The sequence below is a fragment of the Prionailurus bengalensis genome, chromosome C1 (genome assembly GCF_016509475.1).
Source record: "Prionailurus bengalensis isolate Pbe53 chromosome C1, Fcat_Pben_1.1_paternal_pri, whole genome shotgun sequence".
NCBI classification, from domain to species: Eukaryota; Metazoa; Chordata; class Mammalia; order Carnivora; family Felidae; genus Prionailurus; species Prionailurus bengalensis.
In genome coordinates, this window is record NC_057345.1 from 218,275,930 (window position 1) to 218,299,763 (window position 23,834).

The following is a 23,834-nucleotide window of genomic DNA, read 5'->3' on the forward strand; positions in this document are numbered from 1 at the left end:
TATTCTCTTGGAGAAAACGCGGGGTCTTAGGGGGGGTTGGTTGTGAACCAGTGTATCATTTAAGTCTCTGGGGCATTAGAGCCCCTCTTCTCTGTAGGGCTTTGCTTTTCTTCTTTCATTAAGCAGCCACAGACCTTTGCTTCGGACGGTATGAACACGCTTTGCTGTGGGTCTCTTCCTTTCTGTCTCCTTTTGCCCATTCCCTTCCCATTCTGCCCTCTCCTCTTCCTCCCCAGCCCTCCTTCCAGATGTCACAGGCAGCATCCTGTGCCGCTTGGACCCTGAACCCCGCCTTCTACCAAAGTTCAGGAAGCACATTCTCAGCAGGCCCAGTGCTGCTGGGGGAGGGACGCCTGGGGCTGCTGTCTGCGTCCCAAGGCCCTTCCCCGCCCTTCCCCAGTGTCCTCCCCTCCTGCACCCCTAGCTCAGCTCTGGCCTCGGGCCGCCTGCCTTGTCTCCTGGGCTGGGCCCTAGAACATCTTGATGTTCCCCACGTATCCAGAGAGATTACAGAATCACGTAGGAACTTAGTTTGCCTGTCTTTTCTAGACCTCCACATGGGGGTCTCTGCGGTTTCATCCGTGGGCCTGAAGTAAGATTTTCCTCAACCGAAGGATGTGGAGATCCCAGGGGGATCACATACTCCCTTCCGTGGGGAGGAATTAAGAGCTAAGACTTCAAGGTCACACCCAGGTGCGGGGAGCCCACTGGCCATCCCGTCCGCTGCGCTCCGCAATGTCCCCTGATCCCGACTAAGCGCTGTCATTGCTTATCCGGCCTGTGGCATCCACCCTGCATCGTGCCAGACCCTGGGCAGGGGGGGTGGTTCCCCCTGGCCGCAGCTTCTGCGGCATCAGAACCCCCCCCCGGAAGGTTCTGCAACCACCCCCCAAGAGGTTCTGACTCTGGAGGTCCGGGACGGAGCCTGAGATTCTGCATTTCTGACAGGTTCCCAGCTGCTGCTGGTCAGGGACCCCACTTTGTAAAAAAAAGTAAGCCCGTGCCTCAGGGGGCTTCCTTGTGAAGATAACTCGTCTCCTGCTATCTCGCTTCCTCCCCGATGCCCCCGGACCACGTGGGTTCTGGAGCAGAGGGGTTTCGGCCTCGGCCACCCTTCCTGATTGCAACTGCACCCGTGTGGGGACTCTTGCAGGGAAGAGAAGGAGCGATGGATCCGGGCCAAGTACGAACAGAAGCTCTTCCTGGCCCCGCTGCCCTGCACAGAGCTGTCCCTGGGCCAGCACCTGCTGCGGGCCACCGCCGACGAGGACCTGCGGGCCGTCATCCTGCTGCTGGCGCACGGCTCCCGGGACGAGGTGAACGAGACGTGTGGAGAGGGGGACGGCCGCACCGCGCTGCACCTGGCATGCCGGAAGGGGAACGTGGTCCTGGCGCAGCTCCTGATCTGGGTAGGTCGCCGCGTACAGGACAGCATAGCCGCGGGCGCCTTGCTCTGCTCTGCGGGCATCTTTCTGGTGGGAGGCAGCAGGTCTGAAGATGGGAAGCATACGAGTCGGGAATTTGGAACTGAGGCGCGGAGGCCCCTGGCTGCCGGGCTCCCCTGCGTGAGGACGCCGCTTGAGGACCGATCAGAGGGAGGGAGGGGGTCCGCGGGGTCTGCTCTGCCCAGCCCTCCCTCGCTGGGTGTCTGCAGAGCTCATCTGTCCCATGACCCTTCTGGGTCAGGTGCGGGTGGAGTGTCTGTCCTGTCCCTTTTACAACCAACTGCCGTCCTGTGTTTGGGAGGGGGGTGGCGGGGGAGAATACAGCTAGTTTATATGGTTTTCCCTTTACCCAACCCAGAAATACTGGACCCAGAGTTTGATGGTAGGACTTTATCAAAGGGCTTCTTCTGGACTGTTCTGGTTAAGTTCCACTAGGGAAAATTATTCTGTTGTTTGTTTGTTTGTTTGTTTGTTTGTTTGAGAGAAAGAACGCAAGTAGGGGAGGGGCAGAGAGAGAGGGAGACACAGAATCCGAAGCAGGCTCCAGCCTCTGAGCTGTCAGCACAGAGCCGGATGCGGGGCTCGAACTCATGGACCGTGAGATCGTGACCTGACACAAAGTTGGACTCTCAACCGACTGGCACACCCAGGCGCCCCTAGGAAGAATTATTCTTAGACTTCTACGGACGCATTCGTCATGAAGCCTGAATGGCGACAAGAGGGGGACAGTGTGTAGAGCCGCGGGCACCTGAGCAGCCCACACCCGCGGTGGCACGGCCCGCACACCTCTGGGGCTCCGCCACCGCGCGTCCCCACCGAAGGGCGACAGAAGGCAGCCTGCCGAGAGGTCCCCGGCGGGGGCGGATGGCGGTGCTTACCCATAGTAGGACCTGGATAGCGGTAACAGAGGACTTCTCTGCACCCTGTTTTACATACAGATTTCCCCCAATGAAAGGAATCACCTCCGAGATCAAGAAGTGCTTATTTTTTGTTTTTACGATTGGAAAGGCAGAATAGAACTAACAAAGCCAGGATTACCCTCGGTCTCCTGCAGAAAGGAGGGCCTTCTGGGTGTCAAAAGCGCATGGTTTCTTTCAAAGGACGCGCCGTGGGGCCGGCTGTGGCCTCTGGCCATCCGCGTCCCTAGCCACCTCGTCTGTAGCCCTTCCCGAGGTGGTCCGTCCCCCCTCCCCCGCACGAGCTGCCGCACGGCTTGGAGAAAGGTGCCTGGTCCCCTCCTCCGGCGGCACCCCCCCCCCACCGCGACCCTAACGGCCCTCTCCGTTGCCTCCGCAGTACGGGGTGGACGTCATGGCCCGCGACGCCCACGGGAACACGGCGCTGGCCTACGCCCGGCAGGCGTCCAGCCAGGAGTGCATCGACGTCCTGCTGCAGTACGGCTGTCCGGACGAGCGCTTCGTGCTCATGGCCACCCCCAACCTGTCCAGGAAGAACAATAATCGCAACAACAGCAGCGGGCGGGTGCCCACCATCATCTGAGGACCGCCGGGCCCCCGCAGCCTCGCGCCCTCGCCCAGAAGTCACGACACGTGAGTCCCGTCGCGTCCCCACTCCTCCTGGCGGTCAGCCGCCCACCCGCCCTCACCCCGCGCGCAATCACAAAAGCCTGACCGTCCTCACGGGGGCGCAGCGGAGGCCGCGAGGCTGCAGGACCGACTCCTTTTTTCCCCCCGAACTCCCCCCCCCCACCCCCCGCGACGAGCAGGGGCTGCCCGGGGAGGGGCCTTGGTTTCTTGATAGCACACCGCGAGGTCCCCCGGCCCGGCGGCCTGTGGACACAGAGCACGGCACAAGGGACGGGGACGAGAGGGGGAGGGGAGGCGAGGAGCAAGGAGAAGGGTAACTCTCCTTAACTGGCAGTTAAGCACATCAGTACATTTCACCTCTACCAAACGGAACACTCGGATTTCATCTCTTCTCCGAGGAGCTTGACGGCATAAATCAGAAGCAGGCAGAGTTTGTCAGGTTTGAAGCCCCTATGATGGTATGTGTCAAATCAGTTGTAGCTAATCTGTCCGGGGAGAATACTGGCTTCATTACACTTGTATAGTAGAGTTCTTCCAGCATTACCGCTGTTTAATAGAACATGATTAGTCATCACCGAGAAAAAAGCATATTAGCCGAGGAGGTAGTTACACAGCACGCTCGGATGCTTGCCACGATGTGATTGCAATACTTCTTAGAAGCATCATATCATCTCAGACATGTTCTTTCGAGCCCTTGGAGCCCTTCTTTCTAAATTCACTGTCATAATTTAGTATCTGTTTAATTTTTCAGTCCAAAGAGAGGAAATCAGTTGCTGAGTATTATTTGACTGCCGTCGCTCTCCTTGGTGCAAAAACAAAATGGAAAAAATAAATAAGGGTAACTCGGAAATTCAAAAGGAAATCACGGATCCAAGCTAATAATAACACTTCGAATACACATAGTGAACTAACCGAAGGCATAAAAGGCTATTTTTTTTTTTTTTTTTGCCCCAAACGGCAGAGGTCTTTTACTTCCGTTTGCCAAGGTGGAGGTCTTGGGTCTCAGTCACTCCTGGGCCACGCCGGAGTATCACCCAGGCTTCTGTGTTATGTCTTTAGATAAGATTGTGAAAATCTATTTGAATAAAAGAAGTTCATAAATATGCATTGATTTTTGTACAGACAAATGTCACCTCTGTTAATTTATAAACTGAACTAGATGTGAACTAATAATGTGCAACTAGTTGAGATGAGAGGGTTACAGATCATTGTACATGGAAAACACTCCCAGCAGCAAACACTTCCATTAATGTGATAGACAGCTTTGAAAAAGGAACACATCAGAAGAAGATAGTAGTACAATTTGCTTATTAAAATCGAGAAAGGGGGGAAAAAAAAAAACCAGACACTGAAGCATTTTAGAGAAGAGGAAGGCGGCATGTGATTTCTCATCATTTCGATCTGATGGCACTTCTGCCGACCCAGAGGAGGGGCCGTGGCAAAGCAGGGGGCGGCTTTGCGAATCCCAGACCCACGTGCTCTGCACAGGCAGGTCACGACCGGCCGCCCACGGCTCTGCGGCACCTGCCGGCCGGCGACAATCGCTAAGGCTTAACTTGGCGGCCAGGCCCTCCGTTTGGGTTATCAGCACGTCCCCTGGTCTGCCGTCACTGCGTGCCATCGGGGCTGCTTTCAGACGTTAGCCACCTTCAACGTGGCCGGATTGTGACACCCTGGGCTAAAAAGGAAAGGGGCAGCTTTGCCTGGGGCGCTTTAGCAGTATGTGGGGGGAGAGGGTCGTCCAATGGGAAGGCGCCTCTGGGCTGCTGTAGCACAGGAACCAAGGCCACGCTAGGCCAGTGGCCGCCCCCTCCCCCCACCCCGGGGAAGTCCCCTGCTCTCATATACGAAACCTTCTATTTTGTAAGAGTTTTCCCTCTTCTTTCACTTTAAAAAAAAAAAACACACAATTCAAGTAGGTGGGGAAAAAATAAAGCTTTACACAGAATTTATATGTGGGTCAGTGTTTCATGGACATTTGTAACCTTGCTTCCTCTGCGTGGAGCCCAGCGGGCTCCAGGAACGATAGGTTCAGAAGGCTGAGAGCCCTGACCACAGGTCCCTGCTCCTCCCCCTGGTTTTTAATTCTGTGTTCCATCACTGTGTAGTTATTTTAAATGTGAATAGGGGAAAAAAATGTCACTGCCTATTTTTGAAGAACTCATTACTGTTCTATTCCACCTGGACACATTCTCCTCCGCACAGCCTTTAGCGTAGACTTCACGTAGTGAACGCAGATATAGTATAAATGAAATTCTTAAATTATTTCACTGTAGTTAATTCCCACTATAGGAACGCCCTATCATATAGCGAAGCCTCGTTTTGAAAAGAAACAGAATTCCTTGTAAGGCTTCTCTTTGAGATGTATATGAGTGTGTACATATTATTATATGTGTTTATAATATAATATTTTCCCAAATGACTCCTTTTTTCACTTAGCCTTTCACGACCTGAATGCTAGACCGGGTTCCCCCCACCTCCCCCACCGCACCCCTTCCCTCTCTCCGGCACGGGGACTTCACTGATTCCTCCTCAGGAAACCTGACCCTTCTTCTGCTATTTTTAGCCATGCTTCGGGAGGCGGCCTGCTTTCCTGAGCCCGAGTTTTGGCAACAGAGGAAAGGCAGTGGTGGTTTTCAAGGGTTTTCCTCTAAAATAAAGTGACTGATGGCTAATCTGTTTATATTTCAGTGTCAGACCAGAAGGGCTTTCTTCGCCAACGATGCTATCATTCCCATCTTAGAGCCTTACGTAACACCAAGGCCAGGAAGCCAAAACCCAGGGCTAGTGTTAGAAATAACCAATTTGGGAAGGAGGTCGAGTTGTGTTCGTTGGTTCTCGTGGAGGTTCTGCGAAGTGACCGTGAGGACACCAGTGCATAGTCCAGCCTCTTCTGTTCAGAAGTAGAACTTCCCTTACCGAGAAACCACGTGCTGGGGAAGACACACACGCACGCAGTCACGGGTTAGGGTAGCTTCACGATCTGGCTGGATTCCTTCTGTGCCCCAGAAACCCTGCAGAGAAAGGAGCCTTGATTCTGACCCCGTGAGAGCAGATCTCCGGTACTGGGCAGAAAGGTGGCTCTCCAAGCCCAGAGCCCCAGTCGTGGGGCCCCGGCCCCCGCCCGTCTCCTGTCATCCTAGGAGAGGAGCGGCTCCAGGGTGAGCAGGTGACAGATTCCCGAGTCTGTGGCCCCATGAGCAGGTGCAGTTGTGGGTCTCCCAGTGAACGCACACCGCGCGTAATTATCCCGGGAGGCAGGGGGAGGCAGGGGGGTGCTCGCTGATCACGCGGCGGTCGGGTGCTCTCATTGGGTTACTCTTGACCAGGATCCTGAAAGGAGCCCATTCTCTGCCCGTGAGCCCGGGCGGCGGCCCTTCCAGCACCACTGCCTTCTGAAGCTTTGTCTAGCCTGATGGGGTCGCCTTGGACCCAGCCTCTGCCGTCTGGCCTAGGGACCGTTCTTTGCAGTTTTGTAACACCTGCATGCATTCAGGGTCATTCTCTACATCCTCAAAGCAGCGGTCACTAACTTATAGGGGAGAGCGTGGTCCAGTGAGAAAGACAGCCCTGGCTCTCCTGTCCCTCCTGTGTGGCCTAGGGCAGAGGCCCCCAGCTTTGGGGATCTTTTTTCTCATCTGTGAAACCGGGGTGGCCTTGCGGGATCTGATGACCGGTCGGTTGCCAACCAATGTGATAAAAGCCAGCCAGACACCCAGCCAGAGGCTGGATGCTCAGGAAATGGGATTGTTCATTTAGAACAGAAATGCCGAGAGCAGAAAGCCAGAACCCAGGCCTGGAAAGCTGCCCCCAGGCTGGCGGTGCGTCCCCCAGCCAGGGCCCTAGGGAGTCGGTGACGGCCCCCCCTTCCCGTCTGAGCCTCTGGGCCTCCCCTCTGCAGGACCAGTCGGTGCCCTTCCCCACCCCTGCGTGCTGGGAGCAGTGTCAGAGGAGGGGCCTCGCTGGAGCGGACGTCCCTTTCAGGGCTGGCATCAGGCTCGGCCTGTCTAGTCCCGGCACTTGGGGAACATATCTTCCCCGTCAAGGGTGGCCACTGGGTCCTACCCGGCCCCCAGCCCGAGCTGTGCTCGAGGATGACCTGGGTCACCGCGGCTCCAGCTGTGCCCACCCTTCCTCCTCGCATTTAGAATGTTCCGGAAATAATAAGTCCACATTCCCGCCTAGGGAGGTTCAGAAGCCTTGCAACAATATAGAGCCTCTAAGAGTAAGTATGGTCAGGCCTCAAAAACTTCTCAAAAGGCAAAGATAATTGGAAAGCAAATCCATTACCCCTCGATGGGCCCCTCCCCCCTCCCCCCTCTGCGCTATTTCCATCCCTCACGCGCCCCACAAGGTCGGCCTGACTTTCTAGAACTCCCCTGGATTGTATTTATGTCCTTCAAGCAAACAAATTGAAAAGCAGTCAGGAAGGAATTCGAATAGAAATGTGCTGAAGAATCACATCTTTCTTTCCCGGGAAATATAATTTATTTCTCACTGGCCTCCTCAAATGGGGGTTTCACACCTTGTGACGTCCTGTCTTCAAGTGATTCTCACCCCCATCCTTCACCAAAAAGCTAAATAAGGGCCTTTGGCATCCAGACTTGGATTTTTCACTTCGGGCCATTATCGACACGTTTCCTGCTTGAATTCCCACGTGGCTTTCTTCTGGAAGCCCTGTGGTCAGTGAGCCCTCGGTGTGGGCCCCCGCCCGCTCCGTGCCCTACACCCTGATGGCTCCGTCATCGTTCAGGCATCGAAATCAGGTTGCCTTTCAGTCAGAATATTCAAAATTGAGTTGAATATTCAAAATACCCAACTCCAGTTACGCAGAGGAGAGAAGGTGGGGGCGAGTTAGATGGAAACAGACTTTTATTTCCATCGTCGCCAGGAAGTTGTCCCTGGAACCCAGAATGGCCAGGCCCCTCGCGAGGAGAGAGAAACAGTGCCACTCAGGGTCAGCACGCCCCCAGTGACCCCTCACCTCTCCCTTCGTGAGGAAGAAAGGACAGGTAACAGCTTAGAATTCATATTTCAAAAACACCCTTGGAGGAGAAGGGCTGTCCTTACATAGATTTTTTTTTTTAAACACTATTAACAGACTTCCTGTTTAATTTTGGATGTCTGCTGCTTTTTAAACATACATTGGCACTTCTTTCCAGTTCCGGTTTTTCGGTTTGGGCCAGAGTGGCAATTAGAGGACGAATTCATCAGCCATCAGCACGGGATTCTGCAAAACCAGAGAGTCTGTTTTTTAGTCTGTGATCTTCAAAACGCCCAAGTTCTAGAAGGAGTTTGGTTTCACCAGTGTAGGAAGCACCGTCCCAAAGCAATGAGTCAGGACCACAGATTTGAAAACCGCTCTCACCGCGTTTCACTAATGAGGCCCTCGTTTTGTTCTCCTGTGACGGCATTTGGTTCTGGGGCTTGCACCCGGTTGGTAAAAATGCCCTTCTCCGAGGCCTTCCCGTCCAAAGGGCCTGCGGTGCCCGGGGTACGTGCAGGGCAAGCCACCTTGGTCAGTGTGCGAGGGGTCAGCTCAGGGCTTGTGTTTTATTTTGGCCTGGTGTGTGTGGCTTCTGTAGAGAAGGTCCTCCGAGGGTCGCGTTGGAGCTGTATGCTAGAGACTCGCCTGTCAAAGTCGAGTTAGGTCCCCTCTAGAATATTCCCTGGCGGCAGGGATATCCTGTCTTCTGTTTGGAGACGCGGGTAAAAGAAAGGAACCACACAGATGTGAGAGCTTTGGGGACTCTTCCAAATGGAACAGCCCGGTGTTGGGAGCGCTTGCCCCTAAATCAGAGTCTGCCCTGACCTCCCCGTACCTCCCCAGATGGTGTCAACACTGGCCTGGGAAGCTAATATCTGAGCTGGCCCAAACTCATGTGAAGAAGATGGGGCCCCGACCCCAGAAGCCCACGCAGTTAGGGATTCCTCGTGTAAGATGGCCAGTGTCCGGGCTGGATGAAGGACGTCCCGGGGCTTTCCAGCTTAGCACCTGGATGTTGAAAGCCTGAGTGGGCAGCCCAGCCGATGTCCCCTGCACCCTGCTCTGCACCTGACATGCCGCTGAGTGGCCTGGGGGACATGTGCATCCTCCCCGGGCCCTTGGAGGGTCAGGGGACAGTGGGGACCAAGGGTGCATGGGCCAGAGCCGGGAGTTAGCTCACTGACCACTCTCAGGAACACAGCACGCCTTCCAGCCCCGCCCCCGGGTGCCCAGGCAGATCTGAGAGAGGACTGGGTTGTCACACGGCTCATGGGCAGCAGATATGCTTAGAAACCGCTTTGCGGCCGTGTGCACATCTCGAGGTTAGAAATCACGTCTTCTCCAACCCTTGAAAAGATCACGGTTCCCCTCCTGCAGCTGTCCTTTTGTCTAAAATCTGTCGAATTCTTGAGGTGGCACCCCTGCCCCGGTCTGAGCACCCGCGTGCTGGGGAGGATGCTGCGTGCACTTGACCAAGGGCACTCCGCAAGGCCTTGGGAGGCCTGGGCCGGCTGCCCCGGGAAGGGCTGGAGGGGTGGGCCACGCCAGCCACGGGCATGGCCACGTGGGTTCCAGGAGAGCTTCCTGCCCCAGACAGTCCCCTCCTCTCCTGCCCATGACCTCGAATGGGGTTCTCGTGTGGCCACGGGTGTGTTTCTGAACGGGAGCCTGGGCGGGTCAACGGTGGCAGCCAGGAGGCATTTCTAGGAGGGAACAGGGAAGGCCGGGTCCCTGCCCACCTCCCAGCATGTCTTGTTTCTGTAAATAGCGATGTATAGAAGACGGGAGAGCGGCCCAGGGTTTATCCAGAGACGGCTTTGGTTTCTTTGGGGTTTTTTTTTCCTTTTTTTGGTTGTTTTTCTATTACCTCATTCAGCAAGTTTGTTTCACAAGGACTCAATGACGCTTTATTTATATTGTTTGTACTGTAATTAAAACCATTGACAGACATTTCACTTTGCTTGTTATTTCTTATGATTTTGTTTTGATTAAATATGCCAGTTTGTATTTTCCTGCATTGGGATTTTTTGTGTCGGCTGTACAGTATTCTAAGGGGGAAAAAAAAGAAAGAGAAAAATGTGTAAAGTAATGGAGAGAGGTGGCTATAGTGTAGAGGCCTCTTTCTAATAAAGAAATGAAAATATGTCTACACTGCTTTCCGTGGAGGTTTTGTTGGGCTTTGGGGGGGAGCGGGGGGACGTGTTGGTCATTTGTCACGACTAATTGGATTTCGGCGCTCAGGCGAGGTAAATCCGAGAGAAGAGGTGATTACAGAAGGGAGTGTGCAAGGCCCAGGCGGCCTCTCACATGAGGAAGTCGGCACGCGGGTGCTGTGGTCGTGGCGCGAGGGGACGTTAAGGAGCGTCTCTTCCAACTTGTTCGTCTACGAGCCACTCTAAGGGCCCGTGCGTGGTTTCCCCAGCCCGAGATTGGCTGGACCACACCGCCCCAGATGTGTGAGGAGGGCTCAGCAGGTGGCTAGGAAGTAAAACCATTGCAGGACGCTGTTATGAATAGTGTCGTTATTAATAGTGTGACGTTCTTCTCATACAAAATACATGTTATCTTTACTCCCCCGCCCCTGCCCAAGCGCCAAAATCAGAAAATTAAAACACCCAAATGCAGCCACCCAGACATCCCCACTGGCAGCAATTTGGCAAACACCTTCCAGGCACTTCTTTCTGCAGATGGCCTCCCCTCACCCACTCTTGCAGATCATAAATATACAGACACATGAGCCCATTACATTTCCTGCAGAGATTTTCCAACGGCACAGGCAGCCAACAGCATGCCCCCCGGGGGGAGCATCCCACCCAGCCCCAAGGTCACGCGGCCCCCTCGGCAACAGGGTCACAACACCCCAGCAGACCACATGCACAGTGTTACGGGAGTTATTTGTCTTTTAGGGAATAAAAGAAGGAGGACGAAGGAAAGTTTTAGGAGAAATCAGTTCCACTTGCACGCGTGTTGGTCCTCTTGTATCTGGTAACGTAGGGCTTAAGTGGACGAAGGGGTTGTGTTTCCTCGTCAGAGAAGATACCCAAAGAGAGCAAGCCAGGGCCGGCTTGAACCAATCCAGAAGGATATCCGGGCCCAGCCTCCTTCCGGCCATCTGGTCAACCATCGTTCGTGGATGGGTGTTACCTCCCGGCACCCACATGAGGGCCCCTCCACCGCTGGCCTCTGCATTCCACACGTGGAGGAGAGAAAGGACAAGGAGAGAGGCATCTGAACAGGCCTCTCCTATTCAGTGTTCCCCGAAGCCCCACTTAGGACTCTATTGACGCCCCATCACATCAGCCACACGGGGCCTTGGTCAATCAGGGCTGCAAAGGAGACTGGGAAGGAAATGTGGCGGCTCAGTGGGGCAGGGTCTGGCTGTAAGGAAGAAGGGGGCGAGCGGTCCCTGCCCATTCACCCTTTGGCTTCCCAAAATACCCTCTGTCAATACCCAGAACAGTGGCTCCCCCAGAGAGATGCCCGTGGGCAGGCTTCCCAGGACTCCGTTCCCACCTTCCATCCAGTGCTCCGGAATCAGTCTCAGAGTGTCCATCCGGTCCCAGCAGGTGACGGCTTCTCCAGCCCACTCAACCTTTGCAAGCCAAGGCACTTGAGCCAAATGCCCTCCCTGAAAAGCTCGGTCAGACTGGCAAGGTAGCGAAAGCAAGACTGAATGTCTGGATTTAATAGCCAAGATTGTGAGAGTCATGGTACCCAGCTGCAAAGGGACGGTTGGTGGAGACGGAGTGAAATAGCATTTCTGCAAAGCAATACGGAGTTGTGTACAAAGGTTCCAAAAACCTTCCCTCTGGCCCAGGAGCTCAGGGCCTAGACAACAAGCCATCCCGTAAATTTGTGTTGATTACATGAATGAATTTGATACCTAGGAATCTGGCCAAGGAGAACGTGGCTACTTCCCCATTTGCATAAAAGATGTTCGTGGGGCGCCTGGGTGGCTCAGTGAGTTGAGTGTCCGACTCTCGATTTCAGCTCAGGTCATGATCCTAGGGTCGTGGGATCGAGCCCGACGTCGGGGTCCACGCTGAGCATGGGGCCTGCCTGAGATTCTGTCTCTCCCTCTGCTCCTCTCCCACTCACTCTCTTTCTCTCTCAAATAAAATTAAATTTAAAAAAAAAAGATGTTTGTGGCTGTGGTATTTATATAACAAAATACAGGGAACGAGCCCAAAGTCTAACAGGAGGGGGATAGTTATATAAAGTACCGTATGGAAACATCAGTCATTCCAAATGTGTTTGTCACATGGAGAAATGACACCATGTAACTTAAAAATTAGGATACGGAATATATAATGGACTCCGCTAGTAAAGAATGTAAGGTCCCTCAAAGGTATTTTTATATGCTTATTTCGTATTGAGGGGGGAAAAAATCCAAAATGTAGGCAGCGCTGTCTCTCTACAGGGAGTTCCGGGTTGTGTCTATTTTCTTCCTTATACTGTCCACCTTTTCTCCATAAGAAAGTATTTTTAAAAAGTTATTTCGAGGTACATTTTAAAAACCCATGGTTTGCCACTGACTTTGAAGACAGTGGTTGGGTTTTTTATGAATATAATTTTTGCTTATACTAAAACCAGAGAAGTGGTTAACTGATTCATAAAAGGCTGAAACAAATTGATTAAAAATTAGGAAGCATTCGGGCTAGGAGCACACCATAATTCACAGACTCCGGAGGAACAAGGTTCAAAGAGACCGATCACTGCAGTCCCAGCACACAGAACCTTCCAGAAGGCCAGGCCGCCCCAGGTCCCCAAGCCTCCTCCCCTCCCCTCCCAGGTGCTCTCCACCCTCCCAGCCCCAGGTCTCAGGGGACCACAGCAGCTCCCCTCGTCCGCTCTCCCTCCCCCCCAAACAACCCTTCTGGGAATCTGATCTTGCCCCTCGGTGCCGAGACCCCTCGCCACTCCCCACTGTTCTGACAGCAAGCTCTGCCTCTCACTGTTGGCTCCAGCCCAGTCCCAGCGTCCCCCTCTTAGGTCCACCTTTCCCTTCCCCTGGGAGGTCCCCACTCTTTGTGGCCAGCTCCTTCTAAACTTTGGGGTCTCAGGTGAAATGTCCCTCCCTCTGAGGGAATCCCCCCCCACCCCCAGCCCGGCTCAGTCAAGCCTCCCTGCACGTGCACGGGCACCCTCCTTGCCCTTCCCTGTGCGCTTCTCTGAGGGACAATTCTCCCCCTCCTGAGCCTCACTTGGATCCATGGCTGGGTGTGTCTGGTCTCCCCCCAGCCCCCCCGGAACCTGCCCAAGTGCGTGAGAAAAGGAACAAACTCTGACCACCAGTGGCTGCCCCGCCTGGGGCACCGGGGCACTGAGGGCCCACCTGTACCAACATTCTTTCAGGACACCAAGCCTCCGTGTAACTGTGACAGGTCTGAGGCATGCCCCGGGTCAACACTCGGGACGGTCATGTCCCCACAGCCACCCCAAGGTGCCCCGGCAGAACCTCAGTGGTGGTGGGTGTGGGGGCCCTGGTCCAGTGGTCCATGTGTCTCTCGGGCCTCCCTCAGGCACGTCCCCTGGCCTGCCCCCCCACCCAGGTGCCCTCTTGAGCCCTGAGCTGCCCCCTGCCGTGGGCCACAGGACTCGAGCAGGGTTACGGCGCAGTTGCGCGGGGACAAAAGCCTCTTGGCGCGTGCCAGCAGTGAGCACGGAGTTCCGGTGGCCCCTCGTCTCCTGCACGTTCCAGAAGCCGCCAAGCCACAATCCATCACCACTTGAGTCCGGTAAGGCGCCTAATTGGCCCATAAATGTGGTCCAATAACCGCACCTGACACCCAAAGACACTGCAGGCAATTAGCACTTATTTATTTGCATACGGTATTGACCCATCTCCGGCTTCGCTGGCTTTCCACACCCGCCTTTCCCGGGGCGCAGGGAGAGGGGTCTCCTTTACGGCACTGGACGGGTTCACTGGCAACACACACGTGCACCGCACGCACACAGGTTCACACACACACATCACACATGCCGCACACGCCACGCACACACCACTGACCCCCGGGGACACACCCCACACGTGCCTGTACCGCACACGCGCCCCGCCCCCGCGCACACACCAGCAGGGGTGATGGGAAGCTGGCCCTGCCCGGGCCTGGCCGGAGACCTCCGTGCGTGCGGGGCCCAATCCCGCCCACGCTCTGCGGCGGAGGCACCTGCGCGCCGCTGGCTGCTGTGCGGCCCGTGCGGGTGACCGTGCACCGCGCAGCCGGGGGACGCCAGGACGGTCGAGGCCCAGGGCCTGTGCCCCGGTGGCGCGGACTTTCAAAATGCGCAGAGATTTGGTCCCTTCGTTCCGTGGAGTTCATCTGGGCATCGCCAAACCTCACCCGGGAAAGCGGCTTCCAGAAAACCAGCTGCTGCCCGGAGGCCGCTCCCCCCGGAGCCCCGGGGCCGCGCGCCCTTTGTCGTGGAACCCGGAGCATTGCCTTCGAACGACAGAGCGCCAGGCTCATTGCCAAAGCCACGGACTGGGCTGGTGAAGGCGGGGCGGAGCACCCAGACAGCCTGGGCTCCCGAGGCCCTCTGAGCGCACGTCCGTCGGTGAAATGGGTGTCGTCTTCCATGTGAGTGCATAATGGGGAGGACTTAGAAGTGCGCTGGGTCCTTAAAGCGCCCACAGGAGGTATTAAGACTCATTATGGGGGCGCCTGGGGGGTCTCAGTCGTTAAGTGTCTGACTTCGACTCAGGTCATGACTTCCTGGTTCATGGGTTCCAGCTCCTCACCGGGTTCTGTGCTGACGGCTCGGAGCCTGGCGCCTGCTTCGCCTTCTGTGTCTCCTCTCTCTCTTCCCTTCCCCCGCTCTGTCACTCTCTCTCTCTCTCAAAAACAAGCCAAAAAATTTTTTACAGAAAATGAAACAATTACCAACCCCACCCCGCCCACTGGCACTTGAATGTGAGCCCCCCCCCCCCCCAGCCTTCTAAATACACACTTAGGTGTGCTTTCACTAAAAACATAAAATAACATCCTTCCAACTATGTGATAACCTACTCGTCCCTCCAAATATTCGTCTCGAAGTTTCACAAGCCGACAGACAAGCCGAAGAATGGGAGATTTCAGCGAACGCCCGGAGAGGCCCCATATGCATTCACCAGTTACTAACATGTTCCCATCTTGGCGATCTACAGACAGTTGATACAGAGAGGACACATAGACGCTAGATGGATGACAGTATGCACACACACACTGGGGTGAACCATTTGAAAGTAAATTACCAACATCATGATTTTTCACCCTTAAATAAATAGGCACAAGGACGTTCTGTCGGAACTACAAGACCATTATCCCTCCCCAGGCAGTTACCATTGATATGATATAATATGCCGTCCATATTCAAATCTCCTCAATTGTCCCAATAATGTCTTTTATAGCTGATTTTCCTCTCATCCAAGATCCAATCAATAATCACACAGAGCCCTTAATTGTCACGATAACCTACTTCTTTAAACTTAAATGAGCATATGAACAACTTTTCATGTCAGAAAAAAAAATAGCTAATATGATTTAAACACTCACCAGCCAGGGAATGAAGCTGCCTTGTTCCCAGCACTGCACTAATATGGGACTAACATTTTATTGAAGTTTTTTTCCCCCAATTTTAAAGGCAAAAATTAGGATCTCTTGGCTTTTCTGCATTTCAACACGGCTGGGTGGCAATATTTTATGTTTAATGACACTTTGTATTTTCCTGTTGCTCCCCTGGTGTATTCTTTGCTGGCTTTTCTTTTGGCGGATTTATCTTTTTCTTAATGATGTGTGAACTTGGAGGGCACTCGCCCTTACATGTTACATGCCACAAAGTGTTTCTCACGGTTTCATTTTCTTTTTAAACTCGGCGATTTTCTAATGTGCAGAATTTTGACACTTGTGACCTCAAATCAGTGTTTACTTTTATGAGTCTTGGCCTTCGGGCTACACTTAGAAAGTCCACAATTGTATAAACCTCCATTTCTCTTCCACCACACTCCCCTTGTTTTCTGCTACTTTGTTACAGTTAAACTTTTCATCCCTCTTCCATTTGTGAAGATTTAATTTTCTCCAAATGGTTAGCTAATCAGACCGGTTCCATAAACCTTTTTTTTTTTTTTTTTTTTTTTTTACTAAGTCCATGCATTAAACAACAGGATGAAAGTCCTTTTTTAATGAATGACACATAAATTGTGGAATTTCCATGTGATAGAATGGTAATTGGCCATTAAAAAGAATAAGGTAGAGGGGCGCCTGGGTGACTCGGTTAAGTGTCCGACTTCGGCTCAGGTCACAATCTCACGGTTTGTGAGTTCGAGCCCTGCACTGGGCTCTGTGCTGACGGCTCCGAGCCCGGAGCCTGCTTGGGATTCTGTGTCTCCCCTTTCTCTCTCTTTGCCCCTCCTCTGCTCACTCTCTCTCTCTCTCTCTCTCTCAAAAATAAACATTAAAAATTAAAAAAAAGAATAAGGTAGACCTATAGGTTCTGACAGGGGAAGGTCTCCACGATACACTGTTAAATAAAAAATTCAAGTTGCAAAGCAGTGCACAGACATGTAGCACGTGACCCCAAAACAAAGGTGTATTTGTGTGAACACACACAAGTACAACAATCTCTTCTCCCTCTCGGTCTCCTTAGCTGGCTGCTGCATCTTCTATTTTGACTTTCAAATTTTGGAAATCCCAGGACTCAGTCCTTGACCTATCCTATACCTCCAGGACCTCCCTAAATGATCTAGGCCCGAGGTTTTCAATATTTGCCCCTGACTTCCAAAGTTTTCTCTAGCCTTCCCTCTCTCCTGACTTCTAGACTCTTCTTTCCACTGCTAAGTAGATATTTGGATGCTGTAGAGCTTGGGATGATTTTGGCTACAAATAATCAAATACTAGGAGAGAGGAGAGAGGTTTAATTGTATCACAGAAAATATTTTGAGGCAGGCAGTCCGGGGCTGGTGCTGTGGCTCAGCAGTGTTATTAAAAGAAGAAAAAAAAATCAGGTTCCTTCATGCTACAATTTTTAGCAAGATGGCTGCCACAGCTCCAGACATTGCATTCACATCCCTGGAATAAAAGGATGGCAAGACCACATCTATCCTTTTTATCAGGAAAACAAAGACATTCCCAGATTTCCCACCACTCTCCAGCAAATTTTCCCTTCATGACTGTCTCATTGGCCAGGACTTGGTCACATGGCCATCTTCAGACGGGCCACAAAAGCAAGTCGAGTACCTTGTCCTTTCCAGCCTCTGTCCGGTGGGTGGGAAAGTGAAAATAAAGGCTGGGAATAGGTGTCAACCAACCATAATTGGCCTCCGATGTCTAACAGTCACCTCAAGCGCACTTTTTCAAAACAAGAATCCGCCATTCCGTCCCAACACAACCCCCCCACATACGCCTCATCTTAGTGGGCAGCACCTAGTTCTCACCGGCACCTCTTGCCCAAATGCACGGGAGCCACCAGGACTTCTCTCTCCTTATCAGCCTGTCCTGCCATCTCCAGAGATACATCCTAGCGCTGGCCACGTCTCACCCCCACTGGGTCGGCACCCATACCCAAGCACCCGGTCACTCCCGTGGCCCCAAGATGCCCTTCCCGCTTCCTCTGCCGGACCCTTTGTCGAAGCTCCGTCTGGAAGCCAGAATAACGCTCTTGAAAATGAAAGTCAGCACCTGAAAAAGCGCTCTCAACGCTGATGGCTTCTAGCATCCCCGGAATAAAGTCCGGCTGGTCACCTTGTCTCGCTAAAGTCCCACGCGATCTTGCCCAACTCTCCTCTGACCTCCGGAGGACCCCTGACCTTGCTCTTTCTTGAATGCGCCGTTTGATTGCCTACCCGTCTTTGCACAGGCTGTTCCCTCTCCCGTTCTGTTCCTTGTCCGACAACAAATAGATCAGAGTTATATCTAGGTTCTAGAAAATGAACCAAAAAAAAAAGATGGGAACTTAGAATACGACAAAAGTAGCAATTCATATCAGTAGAAAATATGAACCATTTAATAAATAGGGAGAATTTTTGTGAATGGTCTTAGGTGATCGTTTCAGAGTAACATGGGCCAACGTCTTTATTCTCGGAAAATGCACAAAGGTTTCGAGTAATTCAACAAATAATAAAAATAAAATATTAAGTGGACAATGGAGGGACAGAGGCTGTACAGGTGTTCACTTGCTGTCCTTTTAATTTTTCTGTATATGTTTGAAGACTTTCAAAATTAAAATTGGGGAATATTTATAATTAGATAACAGGTGATAATAGAATGGAGTAGCTATTATAAGCCACGGAAGTGAAAAATTAAATAACCCACCATCCCGGTGCCTCTGCTGGAGGTAACCACTGTCTTGAATTTATGCTAATTGTTTTCTTGTTTTAAAAAAAGAAAGTTTAGGGGCGCCTGGGTGGCGCAGTCGGTTAAGCGTCCGACTTCAGCCAGGTCACGATCTCACGGTCCGTGAGTTCGAGCCCCGCGTCGGGCTCTGGGCTGATGGCGCGGAGGCTGGAGCCTGTTTCTGATTCTGTGTCTCCCTCTCTCTCTGCCCCTCCCCCGTTCATGCTTTGTCTCTGTCCCAAAAATAAATAAACGTTGAAAAAAAATATATTTATTAAAAAAAAATAAAAAAAAATAAAAAAAGAAAGTTTAGGGGCACTTGGGCGACTCATTCGGTTAAGCATCCAACACTTGGTTTCGGCTCAGGTAATGATCTCACAGTTCATGGGATTGAGCCCCACATTGGGCTCTGCACTGTCAGCTTGGGATTCTCTCTCTCCCCCTCTCTCTGCCCCGCTCCTGTGTTCTCTCTCTCTCACACAAAAAAACCCCTTAAAAATAATAATAAATAAAATAATAATAAAAATAATAATAATTAATAAAAATTTAGCCTGATACCACATTGGGTTTATTTGCTTCTGAGTTCTATAAATCTGGAGTCCTATATTTTTCCCCCCAACAGATTTTCCAAGATTTGTCTATGCCGTGTGTCACTGAAGTTCATTCATTTGCACTGTTCCAGAATGTGAATGGACCACAGTTTATTCATTCTCCTGATTTTCACTATTTCTCCAGTTTTTGCCATCACCAACCAGGCTGCCAAGAATATCCTCACACGCTTTTCCCGAGCAGGTGTTCATGAGTTCCTGCAGCTCTGTGGTCTCCGAGTTTCCCCTTTTGTACTCTCTAAAATTAAACAAATTTGAAAAGTTATGTATCCTTTCCCATCCTGTAAAGTTGAAATCTCAACTTTTATCATGAGCTTAAGGGTTGAAAAAAGAGGGGCGCCTGGGTGGCTCCGTTGGTTAAGTATCCAACTCTTGATTTGGGCTCAGGTCACGATCTCACGGTTCAGTTCATGAGTCTGAGTCCCACATCAGGCTCTGTGCTGAGCCTGCTTCAGATTCTCTGTCTCTCTGCCCCTCCCCCATTTGTGCACATGCATGTGCCCAGTCTCTCTCTCTCTCTCTCTCTCTCTCTCCCCCTCTCTCTCTCTCTCTCTCGCAAAATAAATGTCAAAAAGAAAGAGTTGAAAAGGACATAATTTTGGTACATTGTAAATATTAACGTTTTAAAATAATGACAGGGGCGCCTGGGTGGCTCAGTCAGTTAAGCACCGACTTCGGCTCAGGTCACGATCTCGCGGTTCATGAGTTCAAGCCCCGCGTCGGGCTCTGTGCTGACAGCTCGGAGCCTGGAGCCCGCTTTGGATTCAGTGTCTCCCTCTCTCGGTGCTCCTTCTCCACTCCTGCTCTGTCTCTGTCTCTCAAAAATAAGCGTTAAAAAAAATTAAAAAAGAAATAAAATAAAATAAAATAAAATAAAATAAAATAAAATAAAAATAATGGCAGGAGTTTTGTAAATAAAGTAGTTTTATTTCATTGTATTCCAAGTGCACTATCCTTAACGTCATTCCTATTTTATAAGGAAAAGAGAAAAAATAAGGAATTTTGTCAAAGATACGAGGCTACATCTAGTGTGATGGTTAATGGCTAATAAATACAGTGTTTTTGTCTTGTGTTACAGCCAGCTCTTGTAGTTCCTCAAGCTACCCCAGTTTAAAAAACGTGTCCAGTGTAGATGGTGACCCCGCTTATGGTGGTGAGTTCTGAGGAATGGATGGGATCGTCCACAACTCGCTGTGTTGAACACCTGAAACTAACATACCATTGTATGCGAATCCCTCTTCAATAAAAAATAAAAATAAAAATGCGCCCACTGGAATGCAAACACCATGACAATTTCCTGTCGGCCATCACCCCCTTTAAAATTACATGACGGAGGTCCTCGAAGCTCAGAAATTTTCTATTACCGCCTCTTTTTTCTTGAAGTTGTACTTCCATTCTCCCCACAAAATGTGATCCTGCTGCTTGTATCCTGAACGGTCATTTCTTGCTCGTGCTATTACACGTCTCTGCCGTGCAGATGTGTATATAACACAAATGTTTAGTTTATCTTAACTTCCTGTGACCTTATTTCTCTAATTGTTAAACATTTTTTTTTAATGTTTTATTTATTTTTAGGACTGAGAGAGACAGAGCGTGAGTGGGGATGGGGCAGAGAGAGAGGGAGACACAGAATCCGAAGCAGGCTCCAGGCTCCAAGCCGTCAGCACGGAGCCCAACGCAGGGCTCGAACCCACAAACTGTGAGATCATGACCTGAGCCGAAGTTGGACGCCCAACCGACTGAGCCCCCCCCAAGCGCCCAGCAACTGACTCTTTATTTCAGCTCAGGGCGTGAGCTCAGGGTTGTGAGACTGAGCCACAATGAGCATGGAGCCTGTTTGAGATTCTCTCTCTGCCCCTCCCCTTCTCATGCTCTCTCTTTTTCGAGAGAGAGAAAGAAAGAAAGAAAGAAGAAAGAAAAAAGAAAGAAGAAAGAAAGAAGAAAAGGAGAAGAAAGGAAGGAAAGAAGAAAGAAGAAAGGAAGAAGAAAAGAAGAAAGGAAGAAAGAAAGGAAAGAAGAATGGAAGAAGAAAGAAAGAGAGAGAAAGAAAGAAAGAAAGAAAGGGGGAAAGGGAAGGGAGGGGAGGGGAGGGGAGGAAGGGAAAGGGAAGGAAAGGAAAGAAAGAAAACAAATTAGAAACGACTTGACTTGCAGAAGTGTTTATTTGACAATCACTAGTCATTCTCTTTTTACAGCCTTGACGCCAGAATCTCTCATTGGCCCTTTGCCTGACAGCCCAGAGTATTTTCTTACAACCTGGGGTGATGCACCAAAGGAAAGACTGGGCGTGGTGGCCGGAAAGTGGACGAGGGGGTCTCGGTGAAAGGAGAACAGAAAGGAGGACATTAGGAAGTTTGACTCAGGTTTCCTTAAAACCACCAGTTTCTCGTTCCTCCTTGGACAGTCTTTGAATGCACCACTGTTCTAGAATAAATACCGAAAAGTAAAATTGCCTCGTTGGCTCTGCACATGTTTGACTTCACAATATAATCGACAAATTGTTTTCCAACGTGGTTGTGTGAATTTACGTTCGTAGGAGAGGGTTCCAGGTCTCCATACCTTTGCTCCCACTTGGTATTAGGCTCTTAAATGTTTGCCAATCTGATAGATGAAAATGATATTTCAGAGTGGCCTTAAGTGAATTTCTCTGGTTACAATGGAGATTGAGCATGTACTTATAAATTTACTTGCCAATCTGGGGCGCCTGGGTGGCTCAGTCGGTTAAGTGTCCAACTTCGGCTCAGGTCATGATCTCGTGGTCCACGAGTTCGAGCCCTGCGTCGGGCTCTGTGCTGACAGCTCGGAGCCTGGAGCCGGCTTCGGATTCTGTGTCTCCTCTCTGCCCCTCCCTCGCTCATGCTCTGTCTCTCTCTGTCTCAAAAATAAATAAACATTAAAAAAAATTTTTTTTTAATGCTCTCATTTGATGAGCAGTGTGTTTTGCAACCTGTTGAAGAAATCTTTTAGAAAAAATATTCTTCAGGGTGGCTGGGTGGCTCAGTAGGTTGAGTATCCAACTTCAGCTCAGGTCATGGTCTCATAGTTGATGAGTTCGAGCCCCACCTCAGGCCCGCTGCTGTCAGCACAGAGCCCACTTTGGATCCTCTGTCTTCCTCTCTGTGTCCCTCCCCCACTTGTGCTCTCTCTCTCTTAAAAATAAACATTTGGGGCACCTGGGTGGCTCAGTCAGTTAAGCGTCCGACTTTGGCTCAGGTCATGATCTCACGGTTCATGGGTTCGAGCCCTGCATCGGGCTCTGTGCTGACAGCTCGGAGCCTGGAGCCTGCTTCCAATTCTGTGTCTCCCTCTCTGGCCCTTCCCCTCTTGAGCTCTCTCTCTCTCTCTCTCTCTCTCTCAAAAGTAAATAAACAAATAAACATTTAAAAGCATCGTTCTTTAAAAAAAGAAACAATATTATTCCATAAATGTTTCTAGTTTTTTTTTTTTAATTTTGTCTTTTACACCAATATCTTTAATCTATTTGTAATTTGTGTGTGTGGTATGTGAGGGAAGCATCAGTTTCATTTTTTCTAGGAGATCATCAATTGCTTCGGCACTATTTATTTAAAATTTTCTGATAAATCAGGTTTCTGTATATGCATGGGGTATATGCACCAGGCTTTCAATTCCCTTTCACTGTTCAATTTGTCCGTTTCCATGACAATACTACATTTCCTTAATTACTAAACTTTATAAGACTTTATATCTTATAGGTTACCCCCCCACCACCACCTATTTTCATCTTCAGGCATGTCATAGTTTTTCTTAACCCAAGTTCTTCAAACTTCCTCCTAGAGTTTTGATAGGAATGACCTTGAATCTTATAAACCAGTTTGAGAATAACTGACACATTTATGACACTGCATCTTTCCATCCACAATCATTGTGTCTCTCTCCATGTATTTTTATATGCTTCAATGTCTGTCAAGAAATTGTTGCAATTTTCCCCAAGTATCTTATATTTTTTAAAAAAAAATTTTTTTTTAATGTTTATTTATTTTTGAGACAGAGAGAGACAGAGCATGAACGGGGGAGGGTCAGAGAGAGAGGGAGACACAGAATCTGAAGCAGGCTCCAGGCTCTGAGCTGTCAGCACAGAGCGCGACGCGGGGCTCGAACTCACCGACCGTGAGATCATGACCTGAGCTGCAATCGGACGCTTAACCGACTGAGCCACCCAGGCGCCCCTCTTATATTTTTATTGTTGTTAAATGTACGCTTTCATTTCCCTCCCTCTTCATCCTTATGCCTTTTAATTTTTCTTATCTTACTGCTTTGGTTTTGACCTCTAGTTACAATGCTAACAGTAGTAACAATAGTCTTCTTATTTGTTTTTTGATAGTAAAGCTTAAGACATTTAAAATACACTGAGAGAAGGGCGCCTGGGTGGCTCAGTTGGTTGAGCGTCCGACTTCGGCTCAGGTCATGATCTCACAGCTTGTGAGCTGGAGCCCCGCGTCGGGCTCTGTGCTGACAGCTCAGAGCCTGGAGCCTGCTTCGGATTCTGCGTCTCCCTCTCTCTCTGCTCCTCCCCTGTTCACACTCTGTCTCTCTCTCTCAAAAATAAATAAACATTCAAACAAACAAACAAACAAACTGAGAGAAAAAATGTGCTCCACGTCCTGAGCCTGGATGCCTTGCTTCTCTTGTTCACAGTCACTTCTCTGGCTCCTTGAAGTCTGTCTGGCTCATGGTGGCTGCCCAATCATTATTTATTGAATGGATGCTTTTCCTCCACCCATGAACGAGTGTCCCCTCACTGTGTTGTGTCAGTGTCTGGTCTTGCAAACGTTTTATATTACCAATTCTTATAATATTTTTATATTATAAACTTCGCTAAAGGATTACAGTATTGCTTTGTTTTGGTTTTAATTTACTTCTCCTTGAGTTTGACCAATTTTGTGTGTTTATTAGCAATTAAAGCAAAAAGCATGCATTCT

General features: G+C 50.6%; 1 protein-coding gene across 10 annotated transcripts in view; it reads left to right on the plus strand.

The window, feature by feature from the left end:
• The window catches only part of AGAP1 (ArfGAP with GTPase domain, ankyrin repeat and PH domain 1), a 552,763-nt gene extending 542,635 nt beyond the window's left edge, over window positions 1-10,128 (plus strand). For all 10 annotated transcript variants that reach the window (XM_043578237.1, XM_043578238.1, XM_043578239.1 and 7 more), the window contains 2 exons: window positions 1,154-1,409; window positions 2,742-10,128. In XM_043578237.1, the coding sequence (XP_043434172.1) occupies window positions 1,154-1,409; window positions 2,742-2,945 (460 nt within the window). In that variant the 3' untranslated portion in view covers window positions 2,946-10,128. The remainder of the gene's footprint in view (window positions 1-1,153; window positions 1,410-2,741) is intronic.
• Window positions 10,129-23,834: the final 13,706 nt, after the last annotated feature.